At 50.2% G+C, this 10819-nt stretch overlaps 1 protein-coding gene across 1 annotated transcript; it reads left to right on the forward strand.

Annotated features, from left to right (window-relative positions):
- The first annotated feature begins 566 nt into the window (after positions 1-566).
- On the forward strand, positions 567-10748 carry DRC5 (dynein regulatory complex subunit 5). The gene is made up of 5 exons (XM_014878060.2): positions 567-613; positions 4645-4902; positions 6791-7356; positions 8235-8684; positions 10560-10748. The coding sequence occupies exons 2-5, from the start codon at positions 4719-4721 to the stop codon at positions 10725-10727; spliced, it is 1368 nt and encodes a 455-aa protein (XP_014733546.1). The 5' UTR covers positions 567-613; positions 4645-4718; the 3' UTR covers positions 10728-10748.
- Positions 10749-10819: the final 71 nt, after the last annotated feature.

The raw sequence follows: 10819 nt of genomic DNA on the forward strand, positions 1-10819 counted from the left end.
GTACCGAACCATTCGCATTGCACACCGTGCTCCATTCTTTCCATGATGCCACAGCAGCTGCTGCAGGAGTGTCCGGGACTTCGGCAAATGCCCCCCCACCCAGCACTCGTGGAGCATGGCGGTGAGCTCACACATCTCCTCTGTGCTGGAAGAGGGGGCTCCTACTCACCACGGCACTACCTGTCAGCAGCAGCAGCAGCGGGGCGGGGTGCTGGGGGAGCGCCATCCCAAATCCCGTCCCTCTGCCTTCCTGCTGGCTCTCGCCGCCCCGCACGCCCTGGCAGTGTGCAGGCCCTGTGACAGCGCCCTGCGTGGGCTCGGCTCGGGACCGGCTCCCCACGAGCCCCAGGCGTGCCCGGCCGGGGGAGCCCCGCCCCGGCAACGGCCGCGTCCGTGGAGACAGCGGCGGTGGCGAGCGCGGGGCCGGGCTGGTCCCGGTCCCGGTCCCGGTCCTGGTCCCGGTCCCGGTCCGGTTCCTGTCCCGCAGCAGCAGCAGCAGCACAGAGCCGGCAGCCGAGTCCCGCAGGCCCAGGGTCGGGAGCGCCCCGCGCGTTTCCTCCCCGGTGCCGGGGCTGGGCACACGCAGCGCCCGCGGCTCCCCGGCGGTTCGCAGGTCTGACTCGTAACGAAGCGGCCGCGCTATGGAGCTTCCTTCCTTCCCTCCCTCTCGGGTCTCCTGGCTGGCAGCGGGGAGCAGGGCCGGCATCCCATGGAGCTGGGCTGGTGGGGCTGGCGGGGGCCGCGGCGTTCAGCAGCATCCAGGCGTGCTCCTTGTCTCCCGAGGGAAGGGACCCCGAGCCGAGCCGCCGGGAGTGGCACGGCAGAGCCGGGGCTGCGGTGGGCACTGCTCAGGTCCGAAAGGGCTTTTGTTTTTCTGACATCTCACTGGGGCAGTGGCCCTTCCCAGGTCATGCTGACAGAGATCCAGGAGCACAGTTCTGGCCCTTCACACCGCCAGGATTACCGTGGTGACATTAACCAAATTCCCAAACGGCCAGCTGGCCTCACTCTGCCCAATCTCCCATTACAGACAAATTTCATTATACCCGAAGCTAAATAGATTCCTCATTTGGCTTTTTTTTTTTTTTTAAACTCACTTAAAGCCCATTGCAGTGTCTCAGACCCTGGATTAGCTTGCAACACCATGTCCTAATGCACACTTAGCATTAGTCTTTGGAAGTGCCACAGAGCATGGCAGGTCCCCACAGGTGTCAGTGGGATCAGTGGTGTTAGCCAGACTCAGGATCACTTGCCTGGACTACAGGTAGCAGCATTAAGGTCAGCACACCTGCAGAACAACTGGAATTTTCAGGGTGCTGCTGCAGTGGCCTAAGTGCTTCCTCAATTAATGGGCAGACAGGGTTTCAGTGCAAATGCAGTCTTGGCTGGGGCATAACCACCCTCAGAAATAATTTATCCTGCTCTTACAAGCTTTCCAGTGAGCACAGTGTTTACAGTTGTTCCATTTCTTGGATCTCTGTAATGCTGGTAGGAGCATCAGCCAAAGGTCACCAGTTTCAATGCAGCTTTTCTTTTTTGGTCTCTCTGGGATTTGGTGTGAATGAAAGGAGCAAAAATCTTTTATTTCCAGATCAAAACAGGTTCAGCTGAAGAAGATTTGTTAGGCATGTTAGTAGTAGCATAATTTGGTTGTGTGAGTAGATTTCTGTCAATTCCTCCTGGGGAAGGGAAGTGTGATTTCCTTTATATTTTTAAGAAGTTCTAGCATTATTTATTTTTCAGTCTGATCTAGGTGTTAAATGACAAAAACTGGGAATTTACTACATGGCTCTGTTCATTGTATATTGTCTAATAAAGTCTTTTTAGGATAGGTGACTGATGTGTATGTAGAGTGGGTGGGAAGGAGCATGCATTAGCAGTGTTGACTTGGTTTATTGATAGAGAATTGCAGTGTGTTTAAATATGTGCTTAGCAAACCTAGCTCTGGAAACTGGCTTAGAGTCTCAGCTCTGGCTGGGTGAGACTCCTGCAGCTGAGGCAGAGGGGGTGAGCAGTGAAGGTGGCCTGGTGACAGGGGCACCTGGCAGGTGTGTTCACCACGCTGGCGTGGTGGGAATGGATGTATTGAGAGCAGTAGCTCAGTGTCAGACCTGGCACCACAGGCATGGGTTGATTTTGAAGCTTTGCAGCCTTGCTCTTGTTGGCTTCGTAGTGAATGACAAGTGGGCATGGTGGGGTCAGCTGAGCTGACTGCTCTGGGGCTCAGATCAAGGGAAAGCTTCTAAGCAGCCTGAGCAGCTTTGCCTCACAGTAGTTGTGTCTCCTGCCCCTACTCTTGGAGCCCATTCAGCAGCCCTGCATGTGCCATGGGTTACCTACCCACTGAAAATCAATCTGCCATGGGTAAACACGCAATCTGATCATCTGCTGGAACAGACAGGAAATAATCCCAGGCCACCAATGCTGCACTGGCTCTCCCCAACAGCTGGCCTTTAATAATTGTTTCCAAAAGGTCAGGAAAGCCATCAGAAGCTCCAATCAGCTGTGATTGGCCTGGGGGACAAAATGATACAGATGCTTTTTGAATAGGACGAAGGACTGAGCAAGGAGAAAACAATTTTCCAGGCACTTCTATTAATGCCACCTCACTGCCTTCTAGCTGTGTTTTGCCCTTCCACTAAAGTCCATCGAGCACCAGGAGCTGGGCCTCAGCTAGGTTAGTGTGCTGTGGAGAATCAGATCTCTTCCCACTGAAAGGTGGCCCATCATCACAGCACTTTCCATAGGGCACAAGGACCTTTGCAGGGAAAGGACCCCCAGTCCATCCTCAGAACTTCCTACTACTCATTCTTTCTCTTTCCACATCCATCCTCCATCAGATCATTTTCTACAGCCTTTACCTTTGTCATCTGTACACTACTGCCTCCCAGGAAATACAGCTTCCCTGCCCTTGGCACCCTTCATCCTCCTGCTTTGGGCCAGAGAATGCCCTGCCACTGCCATCCCTACCCTTTCCTGACTGTCACTTCCATGCCTGCCTCAAGTACGTTTGAAGAAGCCTTTGCTGGCATATTTGCAGCATGAATCATTTGCTCCTCTCTTCAAGACCACAGTATTTCACAGATCTCCTCTCTTCCCTCTTTTACAGGCCCTTCCTCAGATGCCTTTTGGTGGAGCAGGGGGAAGCAGCAGAGGGAGTAACACTGGCAAAGCCAGCTCCAAAGCTTTTAGGGAGAGGGCAGTGCTGACAGAAGCAGCACCAGCTGGGAAGGCAGAGGTGAAAGGAGCAACCTGGTGCAAGGGAAGGAAGGACTAAGATGGTTCATCTAGGGACCACTGTCTGGGTCATATCCCTCACAAAGGAGGAGCTGGTTGGGATCAAACCACCCTTCAGGTGAGGGATATGGTGACCAAAGATACTACATGGAAATTATCCTTCCACAGGATCCTTTGACTCTATGGTGGTGCGAGGCCACCACTGCCCTTGCACCTTGCACCTTGCAGGAAGGTGTTCTCACCTCTGACATTGCCATCCACCTCTGCCTCGTGTTCCTTTCAGGTGTCCTGCAGCCTGTAACTGCCCAGCCCTGTGCTGCAGCTCTGTTAAGTCCAGTTAGCCCCAGTAAGGATCAACATGGGTCTGTATGCCCTGGGGGATGCTATCACACCTAAATGCTCTTGTGGAACCCTGAATTTAAGTGGATGATTCCTTCCTGGTGTATCTTCTGCCTCTTTCAGACTGGCTGGTTAGAGAATCATTAGGACTTCCAGGCAATAACCATACATGTGGGATTCTGAGAGCACTGGCCTTGAGGTTGGAATAGGAAACAGCAAATGGAAAAGGAAAGCTCTGCAAAGTTAATAGGACCAGACATCCTTCCTTCTGCTCCAGGCTTTTAGCTCATATGCTTAGGCTCAGTGTGGTCTGTACAGGTCTGACCCATCTCATCAGTTAATGGATATTTGGAAGGAGTTCAGCCAGAGAATAATGGAGAAAAGCAGGAAAAGAATACACTTATAATGTATTCCTCTGTAAAGCATCTGTCTTTAGAGAGTCATAAGAACAGGCGTATTGAATCAAACCAGGGGATAGCTGGCCCAAACCCCATCTCTGACAGTGGCTAGAAGCAGACACCTGGAGAAGAGTAGAAGAACAATGCAAGTGTGTGTTCTTTCCTCCAGCACTCTCCCCACCTCCAGCTGTGTTCATCTGCTCACACTGAGCCACATGACTTCTGTATTTCATCGTTCTCAAAGGGTTTCTCTTCCACGGACTTTTCTTAGAGTCTGCACAGACTCCCAGCATCCACAGCATCCTGTGGCAAGGAATTCCCCACTTCAACTGCAGCCTGTGTGAAGAACCCTTTGCTTTAAGCCTAGCTCCTGCCAGCTTCCCCTATCACTTTTATTGGAAAAGACAGTAAACAATCAATTCCTGTCCATCCTCTTCAACAGCACTCTGAATTAACACCACGTTGTTATCTCCTTATTGCATGTGGTGCCTAGAGACCTCTTTGCACAGGGCAGGGTATAAAGATGAGGCTGAGTAATAGTTGTTTGGCTGCAGTGCTTCCAGTCCAAAGCAGAGGAGGCAGGCAAAGGGCAAGTGTGTTACAGGAGAGCAGTGTGAGCTGACCATTAATATTGCTAGCTTCTTCCTAAAGCTACCATTTTCTTTTGCAGGTAACCACGTAGTGGTGACTCTCAAGGAATTTTCCCCTTGCTTCTCCTGAAGGAGAAGTAGGTCCTGAGCAAGAATGCAGCAGCCAGCAGCTGCTGACAAGAGCAGAGCCATTCCCTCACCATGTCCACCTGAGGCCAGCCTTGCTGATGGCTCCTTCTACACACGCCGCTGCATCACTGAGGATCCCAGCTGGTCCCTGGTCACTGTCCCCCACCTCACTGAGCTCTGCCTCCAGCACATCGCTCACAATTTCCAAAGTAAGTGGGAGCTCATTTACTCTAGGACTCATGGAGAGAGGGTCAGTCCCAGGGAGCACGGAGTCAACAAGGCAGGCAGATGCATCGGAAAGGCAGTGTGGCATGCAGCCCTGCCAAAGGAACAGATGGGGAGAAATATCCCCTTGGGCAGCCAGTTAAACAAACTGTTTAGTTGCTAAGTATGTATTTGTAGACTCCAGGGTTGGCTGTAGACCTCTAGGCTGCAGTCCAGGATGTGACTCTGTACTGACCTTGTTCTATCACATCTTCTTCCATCCATGCTCTTCTGGCCTCACCTCAACCATGACCAGGGCTGTGCAGTTGCTGTTTCCTGCTCTTGGTTCATACAGACATTAGGGTAGCGCTCGAGGATGGAGCCCTGTTGTACTGAGTGCTGTACAAAGAGATGGAGGATTGCTCCCTGCCCAGAGGAGCTATCCTCTCAGTATTGTACTCACAGGCTCAGCCCTCCTCCATGGCTTTTGGTGGTGATGTGACAAGTTATATCCTCAGGCAGGGAATGTGCTTTTGAAGCAGGTGGACTGATGAAACATAGCAAAACAGAAGAAGCATGTCATCTGAGAACTGACTGGGAGGGGGAAAAGAAGGGCCTACCTGTCTTTTTGGCTGACTCAGTGAAGTGGCAGCAAAGACCAAAGATAGTTTTAAGGCTATGTCCACACTGGGACTGTCAGACAGTACAGAGGAGCTCAGCACTGCCTTATGCCAGGAGCTGATGGTACTTGAGGGTCTGAGCTGGGACAACCTTGCAGTCCCAGCAGCCTGATCAGTCAGTTTGATGCCAAATGCATCGGACCTCCATTGTGCACCCATAAAAGCAGCGTGCTCATTTTCATGGGGACCCTCATGCTGTTACCCGAGCTGTGAGCCTGCACCTTGCCCACAGTGGGGCCTGAGTGAGCCTGAGTGAAGCTAGCCCAGCCCTGCCCATGTGTCCCACCTCTGCTTGTGTCGTGGGACTTCGCAGAGAAGGTCACTGCAGTGTCAGCTGTGGGACACTGCAGGAAGAGGCTATGGTGAAACTGTCAGTGTCCTTAGGAAGGGAATGCCCCAGAAACAGGGGAAATATAAAGCTAACCCCACTTTGTGTTTCATAATCTGGTTTCCCATGCACAGATAGGTTTCTCCACTGATGATTTATGTTACTCAACACAACTGTTTACACATAACCAAATATTCATGGTGTGAGTACATGTGGCTTTTCTCTGGCATTTCTTGCCACAAAGAACTTTCACCAGAGAAGATGAGACTTAGGGAAAGAGATTCAGGGGAAAGAGTACCTGGGAAAACATAAGTTTTATTTAAACAAGGTGGACCTAAAAGCTAGGAGTGTGCCTCAGCAAAAAGGAACAGGAATCAATTTGAGGTAAGACCAGTGCTTGAATTAAGATAAATAGGCACAAGGACCTGCATGAAAAGCACACAGTTGTTCTCAAATACTGTTCTTCAATATGCTTAGAAACCAAAAGGGAGAAAGTTCAGCAAATGGCAGGCCAAGTTCTCCTATCACTGTAAGGCTGAATTCGTTCTCTTGGGAGCAGAATTCCTGCTTTGAATATAAACTGCATTCAAACTTAGTTTAAATGGGGAGCTCCGTTTCTGGTGTAGTTCCCAAATATTATGAGAGTAAACCAAATTATGCTGATGTTTCATTGTAAAAGTTAGAAATAATATATGGAAATGTACAAATGAATCCTACATGTCTTCTGCCAACTTTGCTCTGTGCTCCAGCCTCTGGCAACTGAGGAGAGAGCCAGTATCATCCAAGGGGAGAGCATGGGCACACAGCTGGGGGCCCGGGCAGAACCATAGTGCCAGCAATTGTTCCTACGGCCAGACCAACCTCTCATTCTTTTATCTCTTCCAGTGAACCCTATTTTGAACTGTCTTCTGCCTGAGGACCAAAAGAAGGTGGTGGACAGGCTCTCCACCAGCCTTCCACTCACTGTGACTGCCAACATAGTAAGCCATGAGGACTACTGGAAGAGGTGCTGCATGGAGCGCTGGCAAGTGTGTGACGTCTCCAACTATGGAGACAGCTGGAAACGGATGTTCTTTGAACGTCACCTGGAGAACATTCTGAAGTTTTTCATCCCTAACACTACAGACCCCAACCAGGTCCTAGAGCTCATCCCCCTCTGCAAAGGTTACGTGCGGAAACTGGAGATCGATCAGTTCCTGCCCCCCTTGCGGGTGGATCAGGAGGAGAGCAGTGACCTCTCTGACACAGAAGATGATGCTGAACTTGGCGAGGTCTACATGCATCACTACGACCTGAAAGATCTCATTCCTGATCTCCCTCACCTTGAAGAGCTTCATCTCACTTACGGTGTGAAGAGCTGTGGCATGAACTTCGAGTGGAGCCTCTTTAACTTCACTGATCTGGACTGCTCCAACTTGGCTGCTGCAGTGAAGATGTGCCGTAACTTGAAAGTAATATACCCCAAACTGAACCTTACTCCCTCAGCTAGATCTTCAAATTGCCTGTAGATAGAAATACAGGGACCAGTTTTGCTTGCTGGTAGCACCTTATCTTTTGCAAGTTACAGACCCTGTCAGAGTACAGAGATGTTAACCTGCTGGCCTAGTCCTGAAAAAAAATCTCATAAGGAGTTTTTGGTAGTCTTGCTCAGTAAATGCATGTCAGCCTCTCCCACAGGAGCAAAGGCCTTCAAGATCAGTGTGGGGAAACACTCATACTTGCCTTAGAGCAATGAGGGATTTTCCTCCTAAGCACTAACAGTATCTTCAGCTCTGTGGCAGTGCAGATACTCAGCCCCCCCAAAACATCAGTGGGCATTGCTATCCAGAGTGGAGCCAGAGTGAGCTGGATGAACTCCCCACAGACTGGCATGCTTTGGGAAATATGGCTCTCTTGTGGCTATTAAGATGCCCCAACCACACAGGACATTGTGCTGTGGTTACCACTGCTGCCCATGTTCATTCAGACAGGTTCAACTGTGATCTGGAGTGGGTTCTGCTGCTAGTTGCTGCAGACGTTTGGACAGCTTTACCTTGTTTTAATTTAGCCCCCAGTTAGAGATCTTGTGCAGTCAGAGGATAGGAACAGACATTTCCAGGATGCAAACCCTTTTTCCCTAGAATAGGCATGGGACATCCTGGCATGCCCTGCTTGCTGGAAGCATCTGCCCACTAGGAAAGCAATTACTTGGCCTGCTAGCTAACAGTGTCTGAAGTGAAGGGAGATGAATCCTGTCTGGTGGAACATAGGTTTAATTCCGTGATGATCCTGTACAAAGCTCCATCCAAAGCATTGGCTGTTGTAGTGACCCTGGTTTTTATGCCCACAGGTTTTCAAGCTGACACGAAGCAAAGTGGATGATGACAAGATCAAGCTCCTGGCCCGTAACTTGCAGTATCACCCTTGCTTGCTGGAGCTGGACTTGTCCCACAATCTCATCGGGGACCACGGGGCACAAGCTCTTGGCAAGCTGATCAGCCACAGCAGACTAGAAACCCTGGATCTATGTAACAACCAGATCTGTCACCTGGGGGCTCAGGCTCTTGCTCAAGGCCTGGCTGAGAGCTCCACCCTGACCTCCCTGAATCTGCGCCTCAACTTCGTGGAGGACAAAGGCGGGGAGGCAATTGGCCGTGCCCTGCTGACCAACAGCAGCCTGAGGTCCCTCCATCTGGGAAGTAATAACCTGTCAGAGCCCACCGCAGCAGTGTTCTCCCAGGTGCTGGCTCAGAACACCACTCTGAGGAGCATCAACTTCTCATGCAACCACCTGAGGCTGGTAAGAGAAGCCTCTGCTCCCTGCAGTCTGTGAGCCTGCGTGGTGGCCTTGCAAAGCAGATCCTGAGCCTGTCTCAAAGCCACAGAGGCAATTGCATCTCTCACTTTGCATTCTTGTTATGATAACAATCAGTGTGAGCAGGGAAGAGACTGTAGCAGATGTCAGGAAAGGGAAGGACACCTTCTCTGCATGAACATGCATTTACATTACCATTTACTTGCTACATCTAAATCTGTCTTTGAGACTTTGGACTTTTGGGCAGGGAGGGATTTTCCCCCCAGGATACTGAAAACCAGGAATCATGTCTGGGAAAAATCACAGACGTTTCGCACATGTGAGCGTAGTTAATGATAGGCGGCATGAGATGAGGGTCTCATGCATATCCTCTGTGCTTTGGATCTGCTGTGCCATCTGTCACTCAGCAGCACAGATAGAGTCACCCTTCCCAGAATTTCTCCTGTCCATCACATGCTCAGAGGAGACTGTTAGAAAACTGGCTTGGCTGTTGGGCTTCTTTAATTCACCCTGCAGCCCAGGAGCGCTGCGGTGGGTCAGGAGTGTCATGTCTGTGTGCTTTTAAGTGGCTCCTAAAACATAAGCTTACATTTTCTAGACAGAAGAGCATCCACAGATCTCACTACATCCCTAAGAGCTGCAGTATGCAACATGCCCACAAACCAGACCGCTCCTCTTCTGCTGATTAAAAAGAGCTTTAGAAATCTGAAACTAGACAGCCAAAAGCAATCATGCTGGCTTTTAAACTTTCTGCGCTGCCTCAATTATTCTCACTGTCAAATAAAGAGACAGCAAGACCAGCTGTCCCTGCTGGCAGGAATATTGGCATCGATGTTTGACAAGGGTTTTAAAAGGATTTGATGGCAGAAAACCTTTTGTGAGTTCTGAGTTTTATGGTCCTGGATGTGGAAAACCATTTGAGTTTAATGATACAAGGAGGTAAAGGTTGGAAAGGATAGAAGGACTTTTGTTTAGTAAATAATAATCTCTGTGCTTAGTATCTTCCTTCTCACGAGCTCTCCTGTTACCCATTTGTGAAGTTCCACGGCAGCCCAAAAGGGAAAATTGGGGGTTTTGCTAGAGATGCGTTCAATTCTCACCTCTGTACCCCATTAAAAAGAGACCTCTTCCCAGTCCTTTCTGCTCTGCCATTTTTGGCAAAAGGGCTAAGAGGCACGGTTTTGGGATGAGGGGACCATCTGGATGGAGCAGAAGGGCCAGGAGGTGTATTTGGTATGTGAAAGGGAATAGCAACAGCAGAAAAAAGTTCAAGTTGTCACATCCCTAAACACAGTGCTTCAGGTATGGGGGAGAAATGCCTCAGAGCGGGTTGCCTCCCTAAGGCTACATCACATTTTCTGTCTCATGCAGGCTGGTCTTTAGTTACATGAGATATTCCCCTTAGGAAAGCCAACCCAGCCTGGGAAATGGTATCCAGACAGAAAACTGCTAGTTCTGGGGCTCTCATTACTGCCAAGATGAGGAAGAGGACTCTAATCCATTTGTTCCCAGCCAGCATTAAGCTGGGAACCAGGGTAAAGGGAGAGCAGACTCCTCTCAGGTTATTATTATTGCCAGATGTGTTATTAACCAGCATGAGCTTGAGAACTCCTGACATGGTACCCAGAGGGAGTCATTAGCATGTGTCATATCACAGAGAGCTGCATAAGGTTACACTCCTCCTCTGCACTTCTCCTGTGAGCAACATTTTGGACCTGGGTGGAGGCCTTTATCCCTTTCGGCACCATCTCATGGACTGCCACTGAAGCAGCAGAAATTGCCCTGGGGAGGAGGGAAAAGGAGCAACACACTTCTGTTTTGGATGTCCTCCTTTAACCACGCCCTCTCATCCTTTTCCAGGATGGTGGGAAGAAGCTGCTGGAAGGGCTGGCAAACAACAAGACTTTGACCGAGCTCGATCTCCGGCATGCAGAGGTGGAACAGGAGACTGATTTCCTCATTCACGAAATTGTGTGGGCCAATCGGGAAGCGGTGAGGAGGGGATCTCTGCAGCACCCCTCTGAATAAAGTTCTCCAGGGAGCAATGAACTTTGGGTGTACAGTCTTTTACTTCAGGGTCTTAGTTTTATTTGCTTTTCTGAGAAACACTTAACTTGTGG

Source organism: Sturnus vulgaris, chromosome 3 (genome assembly GCF_052056855.1).
Source record: "Sturnus vulgaris isolate bStuVul1 chromosome 3, bStuVul1.hap1, whole genome shotgun sequence".
In the NCBI taxonomy this organism is placed as follows: Eukaryota; Metazoa; Chordata; class Aves; order Passeriformes; family Sturnidae; genus Sturnus; species Sturnus vulgaris.